This window comes from Diplotaxodon limnothrissa, linkage group LG9 (genome assembly GCF_057381915.1).
Source record: "Diplotaxodon limnothrissa isolate DT_005_m linkage group LG9, D_limnothrissa_male_GT1.1, whole genome shotgun sequence".
Lineage (NCBI taxonomy): Eukaryota > Metazoa > Chordata > Actinopteri > Cichliformes > Cichlidae > Diplotaxodon > Diplotaxodon limnothrissa.
The window spans coordinates 7,446,221-7,472,479 of NC_140604.1; the positions used below are offsets into that span (position 1 = coordinate 7,446,221).

The 26,259-nt window shown below is 41.6% G+C and overlaps 1 protein-coding gene across 1 annotated transcript in view; it reads left to right on the forward strand.

Moving 5' to 3' along the window:
• The first annotated feature begins 3,486 nt into the window (after positions 1-3,486).
• gfod1 (glucose-fructose oxidoreductase domain containing 1) overlaps positions 3,487-26,259 on the forward strand; it is a 35,679-nt gene continuing 12,906 nt past the window's right edge. The window contains exon 1 of the mRNA XM_085362605.1: positions 3,487-4,030. Coding sequence (XP_085218731.1) covers positions 3,778-4,030 — 253 coding nt within the window. The 5' untranslated portion in view covers positions 3,487-3,777. The remainder of the gene's footprint in view (positions 4,031-26,259) is intronic.

The window sequence follows — 26,259 nt, forward strand, 5'->3', positions numbered from 1 at the left end:
GGAGGTATAAATTGTGTTCCAACCTTTGCTTTTTTCCTTTTCACCAGATGAAAATTAGAAAATACACTAAAAATGTTGAAATCACAGCCTCTGGTTTCACACAGGATTCAAACCCCACACTCATCTGAAAGTGTTCTGCTTATGCTATCACACTGCTGTGGTGTGTACTGCCCATTTTCAGGGGTTGAAGTGGGAGCTGGCAGATCAGGGAACCCTAAACAGTAAAAATAAGTAACCTCCCACATCGATCTGACATTGAGCTCCAGTCGAGTTTCTGTGTGGACAGGCTGTGATCCAGCCTTCTCAAGCATATGAGCAAAATGCATACTGCATGAGATACCTTTCCACCCCCCACCTAGTATAAAAGTTCGATTTGGTGCATGGAGTAAGTTATCATAAATGAACCTTTTACTTGCAGGCACTAGTAAGGAATAGCTGTTGAGCTGTTTTAACAACTCTGAATTTACCTGACATTAAAAAAATGATAGGCTAAGGTCTCAGTAGCAGTGAACTCACTTGTGGTGGGTGGTAAACTTATTGTTTGACTCAGAAATGTTGACACTGTGTGCAGCTTGTTAGGAGCAGTAAGCAAGAGTTGGTTGATTTGCAAACCTAAACATGGTTCAGCAAACTGTGCAGTTAATGTGCTCACAATCCTCCACAAGAGTGCAGCCTTGCCTTCTCTTCAAACTGGCTCCATGCGACAGATGCTGTGTATGAGTGATATCAGAACCAAATTCAAAACCCCAGAGAGTGGGAGCATCTTTACACGATGCCAACAGCCAGAGCTCTAAGCACAAGTCAACATTGTGATTTGTTTTTACTAGCCTGTTCCTGTCCATCCACATCATCTCCAGCAGCAGCAGGCGCGACTGTGATGTTTGCAACATTTACATTTTTCCCTAAGTCAGAACAGTTACTACCATGTTTTCAATAAAGGCACATGGATGACAGGTTTCTGATGTTATAACTTCAGGAGGAAGTTTCTGTGTGTGCTACAAAAACCTTAAACCTTTTTTCTTTATATGGTGTTTCTGAGCAGGCACACGCTGTGTCAGAAACAGTAAAGAACTCTCAGCTTTGACCTTTGACAGCCAGCAGCTGCTTTCTGTGTGCAGTCTGCACCTAGCAAGTTCAGAGTCTATCTCTCTCTCCTGTTTGCTCTGTACATCCTTGAGCAAATGATCTGGAGAGGGAGATGTTTCCATCCATCTGCACAAATGTGTTATTGGCAGACACAAAGAAGTCTCACTGGTGTTTCAGACCCCCAATGAACCAAAATAACAGTCCAGTAATGCAATATTGTGCGCTCATGTCTGTATTGATTTGTGACATTCAGCTTTTTCCATTCATTGAACGAGGTCCTGCTGGGTCATTAGGATGTTTTCTTTCAATGATTTACACACACACACAAATATATGTAAATAAAACAGGGCAAAAGATTAACTTAAGCTTATTATTTGTTCAGTCTGTGTGATTAGGAAGTTAACCCTGTCATGCATGACTTGTGACAACCTCAATCAGGATTTTTTTTAACATATTTTTATTCATATTTAGGCTTGAAAAGATGAATAAAAATACTCATGAAACCCTGATTGGGGTTGTCATAAGTCATGCATGACAGAGTTAAATAACAATAATTACAATGAAACAGGTCGTACATCTATAGTAACATTAAACAACCAGTGGGTGGCAGGGTATGGAGTGGCACATCAATGTCCAATGTAGTGGTTTATGTGCAAGTATACCATCAACACTGACACAAATACAAGAAAACGGCCTTTGAATAGCGGTCCGCTGTAGCGACCACTATGCGTGAAAGGGTTAATGAATCATAGACGATGATGGCCAAAAGATTTATAGTCTTGTAGGAGTGAAAAAAGGGCCCTCAGCTTCATTGATCTATACCAATGGCAAAAACATACAGCTTGTGACTGACTGATGCATGAGGACGCAGGCCTACATCTTTCTATACAGTCTTTGGTTAAAATACCATTTTCATATTGTTGGCTAGCAATCACACCTGATGCACTTAGGTGAAGTGAACTGGTGTGACTGGTGATGACACCTTTTGCAGGTATCTGGTCATAGAATGAACAATGACAGTATAGGGATCAACACAATTTCATATATGACACTTTATGGGTCCAATTACTCTGATGCACAGGTCAACATTCAGGTTGCTAAAACATGAAACGGTACAGAATGACCAGAGGGAACATCTTCTGGGAAGCATTTACTACCGTGAAAATCTTGTAATATTTCTGCCTTAGCACTGCAAAAAACTGAAATTATTATTAGTTAATAATAAGACAGTAAATCAAAAAGACATAACAGTAAGCAGACACAATTTAGTCATGGTTGTGATGTGGTCCTCTGCAGCTTCTGTAGCTGCAGTGAATGTAGCTACAGTGTTGTTGGTGTGTGTGGTTTCTACGCTATTAACATCAGAAAAAGCAGATATGTGGAGGAACCACGCAGCCAGAGCTGTCTATTTTTTATCACTTTCATCAAATTTAGGAGTATATATACACTACGTTTATTGTATCTTTAATTAATAAGAAAACTCCAGACATTCCATTCTGAGCTCAAGAAGCTTCTGATAGGTTAGTAGAGTCCATTTGAGTAAATTGGTGGCACAGCTGTGGATGCATATAAGGCACCCCCAAAATACAGAGCCTGTTTCTTTGACATGGGAAGACATATCAACCAAAACACCAGGAAAAGAATTGTAGACCTCCATAAGTGTGGCTCAATTTTGAATACAATTTGGGTGCCATTTGTAATTAAGAAATACATACAATTTCTCTCTTTACTCTTAAATTTAACAAATATGTTTTTTATATTTATCTAAAAAGAATAAACATTTAGTCTGATTTAATGTTTTACAATTAAAAAAGTGATTGTGTTTTTATTGGAAGAGTATGTAAATATCTGGTTTCAACTGTATATTTGATGATGTTGGTGTTTGGCTTGATTGTTAGCACAAAGAGTCTCATGTTACCACAATAAAGAGGTGTTGTTAGTGTAGTGCAGGTTTTGTTTATTTTCTGCTCTGAATGTGCACTTTTTCTACTAGTTTCTATGAAAAGTGCTGCAGAATTAAAGTTTTATTCGATTGGTTGATTGTAACTCATATGAATCACACATACACACGAACAACCATGCAACGTGAAGCTTTTATTTTGAAATGGTGCTGCTAGTAGCGCTTCCTGTGTGTGTGTGTGTGTGTGTGTGTGTGTGTGTGTGTGTGTGCTGCACCATCAGTAACGTCTCCAGCACCGTAGCACTGGGATCCTACGGGGAGCGGGCACAGGGTGACGGCGGTGTTTCCGGCAACCTGCCGTCAGACCAAGCGCTTTCCCGGCTCACGTTTCTTCCAGCCCCGTTATCTTCAGGGAGGGTCCTGCAGGGGGAGGAGTAAGCAAACCGCGGAGGAGGGGACACGCTCTCCGCCTGCTTGGCGCAGTCAGTGCGGTGATAGCTGTCAGACGCGGACGAGGTGAAGAGCGGAATGGTTCATTTATAGACTTCTTTGCTCAAGCGCAGAAGCCCGGGTCGGATTTCCGCCTTTCTCGGGTTATTTTTCGGCGGGTGATAACGACAGTACGTGTCCGTTCGCAGAGAGGAAATGCCGCACAGACATTGTGTGAGTGCAGGTGGATGGCCAACCTGACGGTCCCCGCCGCCGCTTCCCTTCACAGCTCTGCTGTCGTCCGGAGCTGCGAACACCAAGCGAATCCACACAGAACCAAATCCAACTAATAACCTGGAGCTATGCTTCCTGGGGTCGGCGTGTTCGGCACCAGCCTCACCGCACGGGTGATCATCCCGCTGCTGAAGAACGAGGGCTTCGCCGTTAAAGCGCTGTGGGGCCGGACACAGGAGGAGGCGGAGGAGCTGGCCAAGGAGATGAACGTGCCCTTTTACACCAACAGGATCGACGACGTGCTGCTGCATCAGGATGTGGATCTGGTCTGCATCAACCTGCCGCCGCCTCTGACGCGGCAGATCGCAGTCAAGACACTGGGTGAGTCTGGCTGCTCCTCCTCCTGCTGCTGTTAGGATGGATGTTGCGGGCCTAGCGTGCAGGCTGCACCGGGCCACTCTTTAACACCACATACCGCCTTAGTATGCTCACAGTGCTGCAGTGGATAAGACCTAGAAGTGGGAGCTTAGTTAGCAGGTGTGGTTGTTAATGATAGATGCCCCGAGCTTTATCTCACCCGCGGTGAGCGTTGAAAGTGTCCTCTTGGATGACTTACAGCAAGCTGTTTGTGTCCTTAACAGGGAGCTCTGCAGCTGCTGTGCTCCTGAGCAAAACACTGCTTTTCCTCCCCCTTTGCAAAATCTGTGCACAAACGTTTGCAAGTTGCAAACGTCTCTGACAGGATGTTATAATGTTTTGCATTCATAAAATGATGCATTAGTGAAGACGTGCAGTTTAGATGTGAGTATATGGGGACTCCCTGCGAGGCAAGGTCTTCAGTCAAACAGCAGATTTAACCCATATTAGTGAAACTGTCACACACAGAAAACTAGAAACCCCCAGAGACCAGGCCTGCATGCAGGACAAGACACACACACAGAGGTTGTTCTAGTTTGAATGTGGAGCAGTGCAGCTTATTTTGGAGATCACATCCAGGAGCGGTGACCCTGCTGTGAGAGAATGGTGGTAAGAACTGCCGAGCTCTACATCACACAGGCTTTATTTGCCCCACAGCCTGGCAGCAGAGCTCAGCTGGCAGTGAGCTTTAATAGGTCAGGTCTGCTGAACACCGAAAACAAACGGGTTCAAAGACACAAAAGCATCCGGGGAAGTATTAGGTTATATCTGGGAAAACATGTTCCTGCTTAGCTACCAAGCTGCAGGAAACAGGAGAGTGTGTAGGACGGTAACAAGGTGAGAGGTAACATCTTCAGCTGCATTGTTTTGTTTCATTAGCAACCTCAAAGATATTCCAGTCATGATGACATAAGTTAAGATGCTGAAACAAGTGACCTGCTCTATATAGCTGTGGTGTCACTAGTTGTAGTCATTTCCCTACAGTTATAAATATCCCCAGTATTAACCATGATTAATATAAAATTAAGATGATTATATTTATCATGGTTAATTAATCCCTGGCTGTCAGGGAGTCTGTTTAAACTCATTTAGAGAGGGAGCCCGTGATCTCAGACAGCGATAAGTCATTACGAACATTAAAGGAAGTGCTAATGACAGACCATAAGAGTAAACATTACCTTAACTACGTCGACTTGAGGTGCAAACAGTTGCATAACTAGTTTAGCAGATGCTGCTTTACTAAAGCAGTAAAACTCGCTACACTGCTTATTTAAAAAGCCCTTCATTGTCTTTCATTTTGCCACATTTTCATTAAAATAAGGTGAGCCAATGCTTTGGAATGCGTTGGCACAGAATGTAAATACGCTACATCACATTCATGCGCATTTTATGGACACTTCAGGTCCGACCAGTGTGGTAGCAGAACCAGTTTAACCCACCCCAGCTTACTACTACATTTGTTGCACTTTTGCGTCATCACTTTAATAATGACAGGAAGGACAGAAGGTGGGTCAGAAGTGAACATTTTGCAGTCCAGGGTCCAGACCAGGTCTCCTAAGGTTAAATATTAGACTTAAATAAAATATTAGCATTGTTCAGGATGTCATCTAAAGAAGTAAGTGATGAGTTGAAGAATGGATCACTACCTTGGTAAAAATGGTTAAAACCCCAGCAACACCCAGTAACTGAATGAATAAATAAAGGCTGTAGTTGGCGCCATAAGAGCCAAGGAGGCCTAAACAATTTCTTTCTTGTTTTTAGTGGCTGGAGTGAAGCTTTTCATAAATTCACGTGATCCTCATTGGCACAAAAAACACTTGAACATCTACAGTTCCATGACAACGTGGCATTCTCTGTGCAGGTCACGTGATCTGATGTCAAGAGCTCCTATAAGCTATTTAGTAAATGGCCTGTATTTGTATAGCGCTTTACTAGTCCCTAAGGACCCCAAAGCGCTTTACATCCAGTCATCCACCCATTCACACACACGTTCACACACTGGTGATGGCAAGCTACATTGTAGCCACAGCCACCCTGGGGTGCACTGACAGAGGCGAGGGTGCCGGACACTGGCGTCACCGGGCCCTCTGACCACCACCAGTAGGCAACGGGTGAAGTGTCTTGCCCAAGGACATAACGACCTGTCCGATCCACGGCTCAAACCGGCAACCTTCCGATTACAAGGCGAACTCCCAACTCTTGAGCCACGATCGGCCTAGTAGGCCTATTAGGGGGGTGCTCACATCGCAGCAGAACCACGCGTAGCACTCAGAGTGGGTTCTTGGTTTGTTCTCAGATGGTTTATAACACAAAAAAGAAAAAAAAAGCTGTAGCAAATTCTAAAGAAAAGATATGCATGAACAAGCTTCCCCCTTATCAGTAACTGTCACTTTCACTTAACACACTCGACCTGCTCCTTCCCACTTGTCCTGTCTTATGTTATCGTACTACAGTAACTCAAAGTCAACTTTGAGTTATTGTAGTACGATAACTCCACATGTCAGCCACCTCCACATCGGTTGTCATGCTCCTGTGGAACACAGTTACCCTGACCTATAGGAGAGGCTGTTTCAAAACTCTTCCAGAAGCAAGTCTTGCTGCTTGCTAGCCAGCTTGACAATGACCCTGGGCACCTCTTTGGGTCTGAGAGCCCTTATTTAAACGAGCTTGAATTGGCATGCTTTATTCCCAATGTGTTATACTCATGTTATACAGCTTATTTCCAAAGTGCTGACACAATCATTGTCTCTGTCCCTGCTAGCAAAGAGCAGAAGAGACGACACGCTAAATCACATCATCATAAGTCAAGAAAACAACAAGTACATGTACCTTCATATTTACATGATAATGAGACATGCTGTATTTTTGCCACTGCGCCGCTGAACCTCTGCTGAGCCCGTGCACTGCTGCTGTTTGACTGTAACAAGCTCGTTGGGTGCAGTGGTGGAACAGCTGCCATTTTTACCATTATGGGATTCTTCCATATCATGCCGCACAGCAAGAAGGTCCTGAGTTCAATTCCACCATCAGGCCGGGGTCTTTCTGTGTGGAGTTTGCATGTTCTCCCCGTGTTTGCGTGGGTTCCCTCCGGGTACTCCGGCTTCCTCCCACCGTCCAAAGACATGCAGCTTGTGGGGATAGGTTAATTGGATAATCCAAATTGCCACTAGGTGTGAATGTGTTAGTGAGTGTGAATGGTTGTCTGTCCCTGTGTGTTAGCCCTGCGACAGACTGGCGACCTGTCCAGGGTGTACCCCGCCTTTCGCCCTATGACAGCTGGGATAGGCTCCAGCGCCCCCCGCGACCCTGAAAAGGATAAGCGGAAGCAAATGGATGGATGGATGGATTCTTCCATAGTGTCAGGTCTCTGTTGAACATTGTGTCAAGGTGTCTGTTAGGGCCAAGTGTAGTGCGACTGCCATGGAGCAGGCCTCCTCAGGGGACTGCAGCTGAAGGTTAGAAATGTTTGCTCATGAGCAGGATGCCAGACAGGCTGTATAACCCCATGTACAGTCGGTCTTCCTCATACTGGAACCGCTGCTGATTCTTAGTGTAATAGTTGTGTAATAGTCAGTCTCCTGTATGGAGATAAGGCCTCTGCGGCTCCATTCATTCCCACACTGCTGCCTTGTTTGCTCCCTGGCTTCACCTGATTCTGTAACATGAGCTAACAAAAGGGATGGGACTGATGTACAGTGGATATTTGCTCATGCCATGACTGCAGTCTTCTCAGTATGTACTTATGCATACCCTAAATCAGAAGTCACACCAGCACAGGCACGTGACAACAAGGGAGCAAAAACTATCTTTTCAGTGTTAAAGGTTGCTCAAACGAAGTGAGTCTGTCCCAGTGAACTCAACTGGACCCGCATGCCAACTACATCAGCTCTGTCACTAGCCCTTCTTCCTCCTCTCTTTCCTCCCAGCTCATTTCCTCTTAGCTTCACTGCATGTGCGCCGCCTGTTCCTTTCCACCCACCTCTCTTCAGCCGGTCTGCGTCTGGGCCCGATCCTGTTGGCGTTCTGTTGGGCAAACATGAAACAGTGTTTGCAAATTCTGTTGAACTCCACCTCCATAATCACACCAAGTCAGAATATTATAAACATGATACTGTACATTTTTTAGGTTCCTTTACTGCTTTATAGACACACAAAACTTTGCTACTGCAGCTGTTAATTATTTTCCATATAGATAAACCTTTTATTTCTTTATCTATTTTTAAATCAATCAGTCCTTGTTCTTCAAAAGAGATCAGATGAGTTTGCCTGGAGTTGAAGCTGGCACCGGAAAGTTGAGGCCCTTTCAATTAAGGGTGGGAATCAGCAGACAACCCATGAACCCGCGATTCATTCATGATACAATGTTATCACAATTTCTTAACATTGTGATATTGCAATAAAATATAATTTAACTGCAAAGTCTGTCCTTAAAGGAAAACTTTACTAAAGCAAAACTACAAAATAAGATTGCACAACAATGCCATCACTAAAAGCCGCCATAAATATTGCCCTAAGACGGAGCAGTCAGATATTGGTTATCAGTCTGATATCAGACTGTGATTGTGATTATACGCCGGTTAACTGCAGTAATTAAATATTTGTCTAAATAAACAGAAATTCACTCATGTGACTGAGCCATTAGCTCGCTCTGAGTTAGGAGCTAGCTTTGTCACGCTAACATGACTGGAGCAGTTTTAATTTAAAGGTTAGAAATTCAGATTTTTCAAGAATATAAATGTTTATTGGTAGATATAATGAACACACACACACACACACACACAAAATAATAATACATGTAGCTTGATGCTAATTCTTAGTGTTTTATCAGCAGCCACATGGTAATGTGTTAAGAAGTGTGGGAAATTACTGGTCCAGATATTTTTCTCTCCTTTCAGTTGCATCATATTTATGGAACACTGATTCACAACAGCTCAGTTAATTCCTCTCAAAGGTAGATGACCTATTGCTAGGTAACAATGTCACCATTAGGTTCACATGGGAATTTCTCACTTTGAAAAGAGCCAAACGTGTGCAATCATTCCACCTTTAGTTGGAAAATTCGGACTGCCGCTCGATTGTTTCTTATCAGACAAAGTGTTCGAGTTCTTCCAGTATTCATTAAACCCCATCAAATGACAAAGACATGGGACTGTCAACACGAATAAGAAATTGCATCTGTCTGACCTTTTTATCTGTGCTGGCAACTGTTGCGAAATTCAGAATTTTTTTTTTTTTTTTTTTTTTCAAAGTCAAAGTCAACTTTATTGTCAATTCTGCCACATGTACAGGACATACAGAGAATAGAAACTTCGTTACTCTCAATCCCTAGATAAAATAGAAAATGAACATTTAAATATAAGAGTGATTAAAAATGCAAGTAAAATATTTTAAAGTAAAAAAATTAAATAATATAATACAATTTTACATATAACAAGAAAGCTATACAATATACAATATAAGGGTAAATGACATTGAGTGCAAACCAGGCAGAGTAGTGCAAATAGGCAAATAGTATTTGATCACACTAATGCAGGACTGTCCTTTCCAAGAGAATCACCCCCTTTGCGCGAGCTTTAATTATCAGCTCAGTGTCTTCCAGCAGCCGTGTTAGCACGCATGCTTGTGTCCTCACCTTCGCATGGTGCAGAACTTGGACGCCTAGCAGCCAAGAACAAGCGTCTCTCTAACATGTGCTAATATTGTGGAGTACTGCCATCTTTTGCCAGTGAAAACAATAGTGAGCAGCAAGTGAAAGTGAAACTTTAAAGTGGTTTCAGATGAGAGGTGAACTCCAGTGTGTTTGGTCAAAGCTTTGAATTAAAACAGCATTTTTGCTTGTTAGTGTAGAAAGTTTAGTTTGTAACACAAGAAAAGAAACCAAAATAGAAAGCTAAGATCAAGATAGAGAGACAACTATCTCAGGTGTCACACATGCACACTGAGCAGATGTAACAGCCACATTCTGGGATCACTTTTTGTGGTTAATAATTGTTATAAAATTGTGTAATGTTTATCAGATATACGCACTCACACCGTGACTGGACTTGAACTCCAAGTAGATGCTCGTAGAAAGCAGTGGTAAATTTTACAGATGGCAGACTTGGTGGTAAAGTTGAAAATAAAATTACAGTGAATCGCAATATCAGCTGACCACTGAAATTTCATCAGCAGACACGGCCCACACGCCTGCCCTTTCTTGCATCACCGTTTTCACGACAGCTCTGTGAAAGTCTTACGCAGTCACTGATTGGCTGACCCGAGGGACTGAAGCACTAAAACTTCCTCTTTTATCAGGGCGTGTGAGCTGATAGTAATCTGCCTGTGGCCTGCTTATTGCTCATTCCTCATTGCTTATTGCTTACCTCATGAGCTGAAATGTGATCAGGCTTCTTCAACAGAAGAATGTGAACTTTGCCTTTGACCACATTGACCGGTTTGTTTTTACCCTCTCTTCATTTGACTTTTGTGATGCATGAACACAACGTCTAATACTGATTGTACTTTGCAAACATTTAATTCAACAATTGAATTCAACATACATTGAATGCAAAATTAGACATAAATCTAAAAATGTTTGGTTTATGTGTTTGTCGTCTTATAATCCGTCCATAATAGTTGAATATTTGGGGTAACAAAAGCTTACAGTCATATATTATTTCATATTAGGATGTTCTATGCTGAAGGTGAGAATAAGTCATTCATCATATAATAATATTATATAATTTTTAGTATTTAGCAGTACACTAAGTGTTGCAGTAAAATATACTGCAATTTATCATCTTTTGTCAAATCAAATGACAGTTAAACTTTGTCTATATATCTGTTTTATTCATTAAATAAAGTTATCTCACTATATTTATTTTTATTTAAATAGGTGTAGAATAAGATCACTGTTGCCCTCAGATAAAGTCAGTCTGCTTTGTGTCTGATATCAGTCTGAGACTGACTGGAGTTTAGTTGGCAATTACATGCAATCTTATTTGATAATACATAACATAATAATAATACATAATATAACAAATTTCCCACGTGTGGGACTAATAAAGGTTATCTTATCTTATCTTATCAAATAACTGTGATAAATCATTGAAAATCACATATCAGCTGCTGTCTACATAAACTGAATTTCCAACAGACAAAACAATGATTGTTTTAATTGATCTCACCAAATCAAATTGAAAGAAATATTCAATATTTACTTGTTTTTAAATCCAAGTTGGGTTTACTCAGTGAAATTAAAGTCTGACTGTTAATATTAACAGTTACATCATCCAGCCAGCCGTCTCTGTATTGTGTGTCCTCCCTTTACCCCTGCTTGAATGACTGAGTACAGAATTAAGAACTAATAATAACCACGAGGATTTTGGGAAAATGGAAAATCACCGGTGGAAGCGAACAGCACCACACATGTTCTTCAGGTTTTACATGAGCAGATAAGCATACTTGGTCTACATTACAGTGAACCTGTCGGTCTTGTTGAGCAGCTTCTTGGCTTCCATTGGGATTTCTTTTGCAGTTCTTCCTCTGGTTTCTCTTTCTTATTAATCTAGCACTCCTGTGGTGTGAAGCTTGTATTAGCATTTCCAGTTTGCTGCATCCAGAGTAATGCCCTCAGGTTGTTGAGACATATGTACAATACATTTCAGTCCCGTTGGTTTTAGGTGTCCTGTATAGCTTTGCAGTAGAATCATTTCTGTTCTTTAACTTCCTCCTGGGTAGATGCTTTGTGAAAATGCAAGAAAAAGAAGAAGGACGATGCCCCAGTTTGTCATCCTGTAAGTGCCCGGTCCTGTTTTGGGGATCATTCAGAAGGCTGTGCAAAGGTTCTCAGGTGTCCCTGCATGAACAAAAATACTTCAGACTGTTGACGGTCCAGTAAGTGCCTGAGAGTTGGACTATAGTCTCACACTACTTAAAGTGTTGAGGTTTTTCTTTGTCTTCTGTCACATATATAATGTTAAAGTGGTGGACACTGATATTCAAACGTGTATCTGAAATGTGTATTACACAAAACTACTTTAGTGGAGGCCAAGGATAAAAGTATATAGGTGAAAATGAGCATACTGGGTCACTAATCACCTTGTTAAGATTGTGCTTTTATTCTGATAAATGTTCTCGTTTTCGCAGAAGCTTGAATGGCTGTGGGTCACACGCTAATGGGGAATCTGAGAGTTGAACTGAAATGTAAGACGAGCATGAGTTTCAGGTGCGCTTTCTGTCCCCTCGTGTGGTTCCGTTTTGTTGAAGGCGAAGGAAGTGCAGCTCTACAGCTCAGCTCTGCGGTGCACTTTTACAGTGATGAGCAACAGGCACAGCACAGCATGCTGTGTCTTTTTAAAGCGACTGTTGGCACCTTGTGACGTTTGTGTAAAATCCCTTTCAATTATTCACTTCATCACTTGTGTCATTGTGAAATTCCAAAATCGATTTCTGTTGTAATTCTGAGAAAAATGCAACATAGATCACAAGGAAGTTGAAAAGGTCAAGCAGCCGCACAGCATGACTGCTGAGCATGAAACTGACAGCACTGGGGTGTGTTTTCTGCATCAGTCATTATTCAGGTTGATTAGTAATACGTACGTGATAATGACAAATCAACAGAAAAACTTGAACCCTTGAGCAAGAATTGACCTGATAAGGACTCTAATTTGGACCACAAGATGGATTTGAATGGATTTGATGGATCCCTACCTTTGAGAGAATTCCCTCTAAATAAATGCAGAGTTGTACTGGGTGATCACTTTAGTCCTTTAACAATTCTGTCCTGTCAAGAGTGGTCTAATGCTCCTTCCATGGGGCAGGTGACATCTCTGAATGGCTACATGAGTATGAAGGTGATAAAGTCCTACTTGGACACACTGAAATCAGAACACCTGTTGAAAAGCTTCCTCAGTCCTTTTTAAAGTGTATTTGTCCTGTCTCCCTCCCTGCGTGCTGTTCTGCTGATGGTTTCTTCCTGTTAAAAGGGAGTTTTTCCTTCCCAGTGTCACCAAATGTTTGCTCATAGGGAGTCATCTGATTGTTGGGTTTTTCTCTATGTTATTGTAACATCTTTTACCTTAGAATATAAGGCCCCTTGAAGTGACTGCCCTTTGAAATTAAAAAAACTGTAATTGAATTATCAAATGTGAATCTGGTTTCTCTCGTCTCACTGATAGAAGATATCTAAGCTGCACAGCCAGACGCTCGTTCATGCTGCTGACTGGACCAGACTGTACCTGCTAATTATAGCATGTAAAGCTCAGTAGATGGACAGTTTGGGCAATCGCTCGTCTCCATAATGTGACTGTGTGTAATGTGAAGGATGTTGGCTATAATGAAAGCCCGCAGAAAAATATAACTGTAGCATCTTTAGCATCTTTCAGTTCACTGTTTAGGTTTTACCGCATTCAACTTTTCTGTCTTGGTCCAGTCCAGCACATAAACAAATCCAAACATTTTCTTTAGGTATCCCCGTGTTTGTGTTGTTCCTGCATGATCAATATGAACAGTGTGTAGATAACAGGTAACTATGAAGCATTATGCAGACTAAAAGCCAGCAGTAATCAGGTCAAGGGGGTTTGAGTGACGCTAAACATGCAGTGTGTTATTGAGCTGTCATCATAATAGAGGACTGCTACAGTTAACAGTAGATGATATCTGCAGTAGTTTGAAATCTAAATCATGCCCATGGTTCATCAGCACTACACAAGCTCTCAGACACCTGCTCTGCAGGGCCACCCAAAGGCACGGGTTTATTTATAACTTGAATACTAAGGATGTCATCATAAATACATGTTTCCACCTCTGATACGCTTACCTAACAGCACTTTTGACTGGTGATGAGCTCTCTGGCAGCCCACTGAACATGTTTAAAGTGCAAACGATGCCCAAATGTACAAATTACAAGAGAATAGTCAGGCAAATTTGTCATCACTGAAGAAAAAAAGAAAATGTAAAATGAGTGTCATTAAATTAGTTTAACATTCATATTGTTAACAAGCTTAAAAGAAATGTTAATTGTACATGTGTTATTAAAAATACATCTTAGCTTAGCTTGCATTTCCTTTGTTAGCAATAGCCTGAAAACCATGAAGTTGTTTTTCCTATGTTTACCCGCTTCAGTGTGTTTGCCAGATGTGGAAATTAAAAAAAAAAAAAAAACTATTTCTTTATCATAATGCATAAGAGCATGTGTGAAAATGCTTTGTGTGTGGAGTTTGTTCTCTATTGTTAAAGTGACAGCTACGCTAACACTAGCTAGCTGCTACTAGGCCAGTCATAGCTACAAATGTGTGAATGCATTAGGAAGGCCACACCACCAAATGTATGCCTGTATGTCAGGACAATTGATGCATAATTTTCCAAATTTCCAACTATTACCACATCATGGCATGTTGTTTTAGATAAACATTACAGAGTATGATATAAAAAAAAATCAAGCTGTTTGGAACAGCTAAATATTGGCTGCAGAAAAGCAACTTAGGGGTTAATAAAGTGCATATTAACTAGCTAACATTTCTAATTAATCTTGTCATCTGATGACTTATTTCCAGCTACCACACACACCATTGTGGTTAAACCACATTGTATAAATGAGGGAGTCCAACCAGTGTTAGTGTTTTCTGTTTGAGTTGCTATAACCAGAGCAGGTCACTCATTATGGAAAAATAACCTTTTTCTGTATTTATCACATTCTTAAATGATAAAAAGGTACACGAGAAGAGAGCACCTCTGATGTAGTCTACAGAAGGGCTCCGTTTTCTTCAGGGTGACTTTGCTTGCATTCATCAGCCTGATGGATGAAGGGCCCTTTGGCTGAGCGGTGCTGCTGAGTGGTTTAGCTCCAGACAAATTAACCACCCTCGCAGACGGAGTCAGCCAGGAGATAGAGTGGTATGCCGACATTCCCAGGCCTTCTTTTTTTGCTTTCTCCGCTTGTGTTTTTCACCACAAGTTTCCCACTGGTTTGCGTTCATGTTCTACTGGATGTCCATTAACATGTTAATGACAGCCTGGGAGCGCAAGTGTGAAAAAGTGTGTTTTAGAGACAGAGGAATGAACTGATAGACGATGAGGAGCAGTGAGGAAGAAAAGCAGAGAGAAAGCTTGTCATCCTGTGAAATTGCCTTTGTGTGTTGGATGAATGGCCGGACGGGGGAAGCTCTTTCAGCTCACCGCCACGCTGTGCGGACAAGTGAGCATTCCTGGAGAAAAGGAAAGTAGAAACCTCCCCGTCCCTGCCCCTTCGACATGCCCGCTTTCTTCTGCATGGACCCATTAGGGACTGTTGTGTGGCATGAACTTGGGGTCCAGGCTTTGGAACAGGAATCACATTGTGTGTGTATGTGTGTGTGTGTTTGTGTGTGTGTGTTTTTAAATCCAAGGGCATTAGGGAGGCCAGATTTTTATATAGAATGGGATTTGAGGCAGGCTTTTAGCGTTGAATAATTCTGCATTATTAGACTAGAGTCTTAATGAGGATATTTTCCTCTATTATTATATTTGAACAGGAATGGAAGAGAAGCTTTCAGAGATTTCTCGTTTAGTGTCAGTCAGTAAATCTGCCGTGTGTGGAAAAGGTTTCTGTCTTTATTTTTATTATCCACATGAGGAGAAATGAGAAGCCGGCATTACTTCTCATTCCATCCATCCATCCTTAGCTTCTGAATTATATAAGAAAATCCTCTCTAACGCACTGGGGTGGATTGGCAACAGTTATTACTGGTAAATAATGGTTGAAATCATTACAGCTGTATCACCAGTTCACATGGGTGACATGTTAAATGAATAAGGTGTTGGTGACACTCAAGCCATCTTCATACATACACTGATGCCTTGAACATTTACATGTTGCCTGACTGAGCAATGTGAGAATAACACATAGTCACAGTCGTAGGAATACGTAAAACACTTGTCATAGTTTTTTTAGTCGAAAGACTAAATTAGACATATTTAGAGGGGCAATCGAGTTTTAAAAAAATAACAATAAATAAAGCTGTACTGTTTTCCACATGATTCAGTGAAAAACAAGAGCCAGACGATGTGGCTAAACGCTAACTCATATCTTATCCTGTTATGACCCGTCGCTACTTAATTCCTTCCCGGCCTGAAAACACCTCGCTGATCAGCCTGTTAAAACACTCCCACTTACTGAGTGTCTGTGTGTAGCTAACTGCAGCATGTCAAAACAAAGATACCTGTGCAATCAGCTGCGGTGTTGGGAAACTACTTGAGTAATATTTTCAACTTGCACAAACTTAACCAGTGGCCCCGTCATCATCTTCTCTAGCATGCTGCCGGCTGATGCACTGTCATCAGCTTATGTGGCTCTTTATTCCCCGTCTTGTCCTCTGTTGTTCCGCTCAGATGTCCTTTTATGCGCTGTGTTCAGGAATAGGTCTGTCTGTGTGTCTTAATTGGCCATCAGGGAACAGGGACAAGAGGCATGTGCGGATATGAGTTAAAGCCCCCAAGTTTTTGGTCCGGTTTTTCCGCTAAGACTATTGTAACCACACCAGGTCCTGCACTTTTTTCCTTTTTAACCTTGTTGGGCCTATTTTTAGATCACGCTTGAGCAATAAAAAGCATAAACTGACACTGCGGAGTAACGTGCGACGCAGCAACGCGGTCAACAGGAAGTGATACTTGGGTACTCTGTAGTAAAGTGTGTCTCACTTCCTGTTGTGTGTGGGAAGTGTGCGCTTGGGTGATATTGAGGATTTCTTTCAGCGTTTTCCTGCTAACGACCGGTGACCCTTTGTGTTCTTTTCTTTCTCTGTGCATGTGTGTAACATATGAAATATATCCAGCTGCCCAATAAACAAACGGAGAGATGGAACGATTCAGAAAAATAGAAAACAGATCAGGTTTTTCTCTTCTTCTTTCCATATCAATAATATCTTTGTTGGTCATGTATCTCTCTGACTAATGTCTCTTTCCATCCTTCTTATTTTTCTGACAAATTCTTTCCAGCTTGCCCTCATGCATGACTCAGTCATACCACGGGTGTAACTGTGTCGCTGCAGTCTCCCACTGACTTGCTATTATCACACAATCCCAGTCAGCCAGGTGCATGAAAGGAAGTCAGATACCACTATGGAGCGATTTCATGCAACCAGCTTCATTTAAATCTCCACCATTTAAAGGAATTGTCTAAAATCATCAGTTTTTAAAGGTGCTATGGGTCCCATGTTATCAGTGTCCCATTTTTTTTTTTACTATATATAGCAGAAATAGTTGAGCATTCTCAGCATTGTTTGAAGTCATGATTCTAGCCATACGTTATATATTCAGCCTCCTCCTTGAGGGAATTATCTGATTTTTAAGCCCCTAACAGCTCTGTTTGTGCGGTCCAGATAATTGCTAACTTTGTCTGTCTGATTTTCAGTGCTCCCCAGGTATGTCGCATTAGGTTTATAAGATTAGGTGGTCTGTTTGACGTCACTGGACATAGGAAATTCATGTAAACCTTTTAGTATATTGTAATTTAAGTCATCTGAGCAGGAGCCAAATTGCTGCACTTCCTCTGGGCTCTGACTTGAAATTCTAGCCCCTGACGGAAGACCTCGGCCAGTCACACATCTTTTCAAACCAAATCAGGTCGGTAGTATGAAGACTAGAAAAAGCCTGCTTGGAAATTAAGAAGTGGTGTTATGTGTTAAGCAGAGGCCTTTCTCCTGGGAGAGAGGGTTTAAGTCTTATTATTATGCCAGAAATGAGTGTTGATTGTAGGCTGCAGTTAAAATAAAAACTGTCCCTGGTTCTGAATGTGAAGCCAACATGAAAGTTCCTTAAACCTGCATTTCCCCAGCAGGGGGCGACTACTCGGTTGCAAAAAGACGTCGGTTTGCATAGAAGTCTGTGAGAATTTATCCTGAGCCTTACTTGCTGTGCTTTTTGGAAGTCGAATTTCCCAGAGGAACCCACCCGAGGGATTAATAAAGTTCTATCTTATCTTATCTTATCTCTTATCTCTTATTTTTTGACCTCAGTAAATACTTCTCTAATGAGTATATGGACCCAGTTACTGTATCATATTCAATACAATGTGTTATTTACTTACTGTTTGGATCATTTGTATGAAAATAAATGCCAAGTCAGTACTGTATGGGCATGCAGTGTTATGTGTTGCATAATCAGATCCATCCCTTTCATCAAAACTCATTATGTACGTGACTAAAACACTTGAGATCAAAATGGATGCGGCGGTGGTGGCTGAATGCATCTTTTTTATACAATATATGGCATTTTGATAATGTATGTATTCATGTGCATATGGTGGAAGGCACCTCAAACAGAGGTGTGGCTTCAGGTTTGCTGCTGAAGGTGCTTCAATGATATGTTCACACATTACCCCAGTATAGTGAGAAGCCTAGAAGCTGAGAGCCACTGTTCTCTGTCACAGTATGCAAATGATCCATGTGATCAGACTGAAAGATGCAAATACTGGAGGTGATTTTGCGTACAGTAGAGCACTGTTATTTAAATTACACTGACCGCTACAACCCTTTTGGATTTCTTAGAATCACAGATGTGTCATTGTGCAGTTGCATACCACTGCACATCTGGATCTCTGGGGAGAATTTGATGAGTTCACGATGTTTCACAATCTCGCTCAATCATTCTTTCAGCCAGTCCCACAGACCTGCCTATTGACCATTGATGTTCTTCTGCGGCGCATTGCGATGTCTGTTCTCTGCACAGTCATCGTAGAAGCGCTTTGCATTTTTTGACCTCGTTTATCTCACGACTCCAGAAGGCGCATGAATGAAGCATTGTGTCGGTGCCCTGTCTGCTGTTAACCCAGCCATAGTGAGTTATGACTTCCAAAGCAGCCAGGAGACTGCCAGCCAAATTCAACTGGGTCAAAAAAAAAAGAGATCTTTCAAAAGGCAGTGTGTCTGTCTCAGCTGATGGAGGTCATCTCTGTTTATTTATGTAACGTCATTGTCGATTTAGAGTCTTTGACTGCAGGTTCTAAGACCGTTATGTGTCACGTCTCAGCAGTTACTTTGTAATTGGGCTATGTTTCAAGCAATTGTTGTTTATGGAGACGGGAAACACGACTTCCCCTTGATATTAGTGACCCACAAATAATAATAATGTTTGAGACTTAAAGTGACATGTTTGGCAGAATTATGTGTGGGGAAGTTGTCACATTGATCAGGGGCCTCTTCAGACAGCACTTTGTTCACATGTTCATATGTTACTAGTTAAATTGAGCCCTTACTGAGTAGAAATTAACACAAGCTGCATCAGAAGGACTGTTATCGCTGCAAGACGATGCACTACTTAAGTATTATTTTAGCTGTTTTAAGTATTCCAGCATCCAATTAATCAAGTGAAGTGAGATAATACACAGTTGCTTGCCAATAGCAAAAAAAAAAAAAAACTAGCTCTGTTACTTTAGTCAGGAAATGTAACATATTTTTATTTACTCCTTTTAACAGGGACATATGTAGCTACTGCTCTATACAGCTTTTGATACAGTGTTACCTGTGCAGTAATTTGATGTGTGTAACAAAGTTCCACAGTAATCGTTGTCATGTTTGTGCTGTGTTTTCTAATTCTGGTTTGGATTCAGTCTCCAGCATGCTTGGCTGGATTTGAGAGATTGCCACAGTCACTGTTTTTTAGTAGTTTTACAACACTGTGCCAACACTTTGGCAAAAGAACGAGGCAGCGCCTGCTCCTTGGCAGGCTTCCACAAATCAGCCAATCAGAAGAAAGTGCCCTTTAGGAGACGGGTACCTGAAAGAGACAGGAACTAATAGAGCCTTATTTTTACAGATGACAGGCAGATACGAGGGGTGCATTATCACCATGACGACAGTCCTGCTTGGCCCAAGTGTTTTCCCTCCTCCATCCCTCTCCAGTGATAATGGTTATAGTGGAACGTCTTTCTTGTGAACGCAATCGCATCAAAACGTGTCAATTAATTAGCGTGCGCCTTAAGTCACTTGCCCGCCCATGCATCTCAGGACATTAATGATTACTAATGATTGCTCACTGCCCTTTACTCACGTGTCAGTTTATGGTACAGCTGTCTGCCTCCTTATGTAGCGTTAGCTGTGGGTCTTCAGCGACGTGTAAGTTCACTATGGAATGACTTTATCCTTCCCCGCTCCCTTTTTTTCCCACAATATAGAAGTAATAAGCTTAGAAGTCATCTCATTAACAATCACATGCTGTCATGTGCTCCATACAGGGTCCCTTACGATAACTGTTAGCTCACTGCTGCTCATTACAATTCTGACCTTCCTCCTGTCGCCTCCTCCTTTCACTTCACAGCAGCTCAGTCTGGCACAAAGACGCCCTTCATGGCTCTGAATGAAGCCAACTGAAAGGAGGGCTGGAGCTCACCTCTTGTTTTGACAAAGCCTGACTTCTTCCAAACGGCCACTCTAGCATGCTCACCTGTTAGTGCGATCCCTTTGGAAGATGCAGTTTGTTTTTTATTATTGTGAACTGAAAAGCTCAAACTTGGCAATATTTTCTCAGACACTGTACACAGTAACAGCAGAGTTACATGTGTCTTTTACCTCATGCATGGCATCTGTCCTTTACCCTAACATATAGCACGTTTACATTTTTAGTGCATTATTCTGTCACATTGTCCCAGGCTGCTTTAAATGCCAGTTACTTTGGCCACCTAAGAGCAGCTTCTCTGGGACAAAGAGTCAGTTACGTATTTATTATTGATGACAGCAGGTTTGCTCACTGCGGTCCTTGTAGTCCTCTATTTGCTTTTTTCTAAATCAAGTCGTCTGACTTTACTTCTTTCTGTACCTAATGAGCTGACACGTACGCATGACTAAGCATTTAAAGTGATATTTGCCTGACCGCAAGCAGTTGTTTATATGTAAATGAGCCCAACCAGCTTAAAGTGGCAATTACATGAGGAAAAACATGTGCGTCTGGGTAGTCTTCTGCCTGACCTACATAGTAAATTAAGGCAGCTCTGAAAGCAAAATGTAACAGAGAGGTGCTTCTTTGGGAGACAGCTCTATCACTGTCAGGCTTGTTTTATCTGTCTCAGCTGTGCATGTTACCATGAGCCATGATGGGAAGTGTGCTGATTAGGATGCTGTGTTTGTGTGTCAGTGGTGAGAGAGGAAAAGTAGCCGTTCAGCTCAGCAGTTAATTAGACCCTGGAGGAACTTGGGGGGGGGGGCTCTTCAACTACAGACACGTGCAAACTCTTTGTGATCCGAGGTAAACATAAAGGCTAATTTTGCCATTACTTTTTTTTTGTTTGTGCTAAATACATTTTTATCACTGCACAGTAGGAATATTTAGCTAACTGTGACATATTGTATGGATGGCCATTTCTGTTTGCATATACCTGCATTATCAATGGGCAGCAGCAACCTTAATGCATGCCCATAGTGCTTGTGGTTTTAGTGGAAGCCACTCCTTTGATTACGAGTCAAAGGAGTGCCAGTTGCCAGAGGGCCACGCTGGTGCTGGGGTTAATAGCTGCACTTAAGCACATTTAGGGATGCTAAACTCCTTGAGATTCAAGGGCATTAGCTGAGGCCAAAGCTGGTTGAATGAGGCTAATGCTTCCTATCATTCATAGCTGTACTGTGTCCTAATGGACTTAGTGTTGCAATACCTAGTGTTTTATCATTCCTATCCATCTGCTGGCTGTACTCTCCCCAGGTGTGCTTTTTCCATGACTCGTAACACTATGAACACCACCAAATTCTTACTCCTGTTTGGCATAAATATTATCTTAAATAAGGCAGTTTAGTGTTTGGGGCTTCTCCAGGATTTGTTAAAGAAGTTATATGGCATCCACACATGCCCCCTGCCTTTGCATTAGCTGGAAAGTTCCAAGCAAAAGCAGTTGACAAGAAGGTGACACCAAACTTAATGCCTATTACTGTAAAAAAAATGCATTAAATAACATTATATACTTTATAATACACAAGAAATGAACATTTTGGCATCAGTTGACATCAGCGGTAAAATGCATGAATGTCACTTGACATCTTTGGCATACAGAAAATAGATTTAAAAACCATAACCGATAATTTGTTGCAATAAACGTCCACTTGGAGAATACAAAGCTCTCAGTAAATAGCAGCTTGTGTACACATGTTAACAAAAAACTGCACCAAACATCAACTCATTAACACTTATCTTGTATAACAGTTGACATTGTTTGCACACACCCTTTTAAGGAAGTTTTCCTACTGAAATGTCATTCAGATTATCCACTAGCTGTTTAAGGAGGAAGGTGATAACGCTGGTCAGTAGACAGGTAGTGGTTCTTTTGTGTAGTGGTGTACGGGAGGGAACACACAGACTCTGGGGTTAGTATAAAAATATGCTAAATCAAACATGTGCATCTCTTAATCGGTTAGGAAACAAAATTGATCTTTTAAACATTTTTGAACCAGACACCAAATATTACCAAATTTTGTTTCCATTAAACAGTGACTGCGCTCCTCTGGACTCGAAGCAGATTGATTTGAAATCCAAAGCAGTAGAGCAAACAGTGCTGCGTTCATCCATCACTGCTATCAAGGTCACTATTGACATGCTAATTTCACAGTGTGAATACACAAAAAACAGCAAATTAGTGAGCAGACAGCTGGCTTTTGTTTGCTTTATGTCCAGCCAGAAGCATACAGTGTACACTGATAAGAATGTCTAATTCTCCATTTGTTTCTGGGCTCTGTTGCCACCCCCTCTCTGCTGTGTAATTGCTTTAACTTAAATTTAATTTGGAATATTGAGCAGAAAGATGAGCCTGGCCTGCCTTGCCTAGTGTCTGCTCCTGTTTGGTGCTGAAGAACCATTCAGTGAGGCACAAACTGCTTCAAAGATGCTGAGAATAGTAATACTGGCTTTAGAGAATCTGTGTTGTTTACTCAAACACATCATGATACCAGCTAATGCTGCGTGTGAACTCTGCTTTACTACATATCGATTTCATCAGTGGATAGGAATGTAGAAAGCTCCTCCCTGACACGTCTCATTGTGACCCTCGCCCTGCAGGAGCACGTGCGTGCCACAGCGTGGCAGATGGCTATTTCTCCTGACTGGTTCCCCTACATTTCCTATTTCTGGCTTCCTCGGGCGGAGGGCCTATTGTGTTGGCTGTTGCAATGATGCCTTCAGCATCCTTCTCGAGCCACCTGGTTTTCCTTTCCAGCTGTATCCACAGGGCCGCATTAGAGGCGGATTTAAATGTGAACTCTGGTCTTGTAGTCTGGTTTTGTCCCCATTTCTTCAGCTGGTGAGTCAAGATAAGATAAGATAAGATAAGATAAGATAACCTTTATTAGTCCCACACGTGGGAAATTTGTTTTGTCACAGCAGGAAGTGGACAGTGCAAAAGTTATGACGCAAAAATTAGAATACAATAAGAATAAATACAGTACACAGCTGTACAGAATAGAATAAAATAATATACTATATACAGTAGAATAAAATAGAATAAAAATATACAATAAGATAAAAATAGAATACGAATGCTATATACAACTGAGTAAAAATACAACGATGCCAGAAAAGATTATTGCACTTAGTGTTATTGCACATGTGTGGATGTGTGTGTTTGTTCAGTTAAAGTCTTTGTTTATTGTATCAGTGTTGCTGATCAGTATTTGCTCTGCCATCAAAAGCAAGTCAGTGAGCCTCGCCCTCACTTAAACCCAGCCTGACCTTCCTGCACAGCCAACACTTCCAGCCTTTCCTTCCTCAGCAGTGCCACTCCTGTACAGTGGAGGTGTGAGATCTCATGCAATGAAAGCATTCCCTCTACCACACACAGCCTCATACCCTCCCTCTCGTGTTTCAAGGCTGTGCCCTGTGTTTGTGTGTCTGCTGAAGTGAATATTTGGTGCCCTGTAGGATACGCCACGAGTCGTGCAGAGAGGCCCAGATGATGTGTGTGGCAGTGAGCAGAGAGGAGCACTGGACTGGAGAAAGTTGGCCTTCATTTGTAATGATGCAGCTGCTCTCTCTTTCTCTATCCTGGCATTCCTCTGTCAGTGTCTCTGTCCAGCCAGTGTTGACTTAGCAAAATGGAAGAATATCAAAAATAATCATATTTACAGGACCTGAAGCAATCACAGCCTTCAAGACTTAGAATTTCGCTTGTTCGTTGCGGTAATTTGGCTGAATTAAAGACTGTCACTGTAATTTTTGATATTTTGATGTGTAAATGTCATAGAACAAGTAACATGAACAGTTAGCAGTGAACAGTTTCCATATAAGCCATATATGAACTCAGGGGCCAGATCAAGTGGGACCCTCTTGGGGCTGAAAAATGAAGCCAACACTGATAAACATGGCCTAGTTTGACTAAATAAACACTTAATTGGATCTCCACCTAATGCACTTTGTTTGTTTTGGCACCAGTAAAGTTTTCTAATAACAGCTGGCACTTGATCAATACTGCGTGGACAGTAAAGCGTAAACATGCAGGTATATGGATTTTTACAGGAGTTTGTAAAATTGTCATGTCACCATCTTTATTGCACATCCTGTTTTTAATAAATAGAACTTGCAGGAAGTCACGCATGCTTTGTGTGTATGCAGAGGACAGTGGGTTTTAAATTCAGCAACTTTTATGTGTATGACTAGGGATGGGTATTGATAAGATTTTCATGATTCCGATTCCATTTTCGATTCTTTATCGATTCTTATTTTTAAAAAAGGAGAACACTAAGGTCGATTAGCTTAGAACTTTGTTTTATATGTGTGAATGTGTGTGTGAATGGGTGGATGACTGGATATGTAAAGCGCTTTGGGGTCCTTAGGGACTAGTAAAGCGCTATATAAATACAGGCCATTTACCATTTTACCATTTATATCTTCTCTTTGAACAAGATAGAAATTTAGGAGTAACATGGCCTTACAAACCCAACAGTGAGATCTTAAGAGAGCCACAGCCTACGGCTCTTCAATGGGGTGTCACAGGGTCCCCCGGAAAAAAATTGTAAATGTAAAATAATAAAATAAATATTCTTCTGTAGCAATAACAAAGTGTAACATAAATTATTCTGTAGCAATTACACAAGAATATCCAGAAATGTCCCTGCCTACAATTAAACACATTCACTTACCGAAAATCATCTGCTGTGGCAAATGGGTTCAAGCCTTTTACCACAAACTTAGTCACTGCTCGGTGACATTCGTCTATCCTGGCCTGAAAGGAGACGCTACCGGTAGACTGCAGCGAGAACTGCCAGCATCTGAGCCAGACTCTGTCTGTCTCTCTCATCATGGTGGCCTAAATGCACAGTAATGGCAGGTTTTGTAATAAGGCAGATCGCGCTAACATAATATGCACTGTTAGTTGATTATTTACCTGCCGCATTAACGGGAGAGGACGTGCAAACGTTACCGCTGCTGCTGGGTTGAGATTCACGAGTCCGGAGCAGAATTAAAAACACGATCGCGTGTTTTGTGAGCAAATGCTTTTGCATATTCGTGGTGTTTCCTCCCTTAAATGAAGTATCTACTTTGCAAGTATTGCAAGTTGCCCTGTTGTCATCCGTTCTCGTAAAGTATAACCAAACTTTTGAGCGTTTGAGCCGCCATGTTTCCTGCCAGGTAAATGACGCTCCGCAACGTGGTGACGTCAGTCAGGGCGACTGGAATCGATAAGGGAATCGTTTGCAAAAATGGCAAACAATTTCAAGGAACTGAAACAGTGGTTTTCGATACCCATCCCTATGTATGACTGACAAGAACTACATGTTTTGAATGCTTTTTCTTTTTCTCTGCATATGTTAACTTAGTAGAAATTGCTGCTAACTGCTGCAGTGGTTGCACTGTTAAAATTGATTGTACACGATCTCATACTTATTGCTGTAACGATGTTAACATGCTGCACATGGCTCATCCATTCAAGATTCAGTGACTCATCTGTTCCGTCCAATTAATTACAAAGCCCCTGTCTGCCTCATTCTCCTCTCCCTGCAATGAGATTAAGGAATTAACTTTTGTTTTTCACTAGAGGGTCATGATCAGAATATGTGCGAGCAAATAAATTAAAACTAGTCACCTGCTGGGTGGTGTTTCTGCCTTTCCAGCTTGTAGCAGGAACACGTTTCTGCAATTTACTTCTTTTTTGGACGTCAGGTCTGTGAGGCGATGGGGTGTGTTTTCAGTCTGTGAGGTCGGCTGATTTGTTAGGCAAGTTGTCAGGAGCGTGTACCTGAAGGCACCTGGAGGGAAGCGTGCTACCA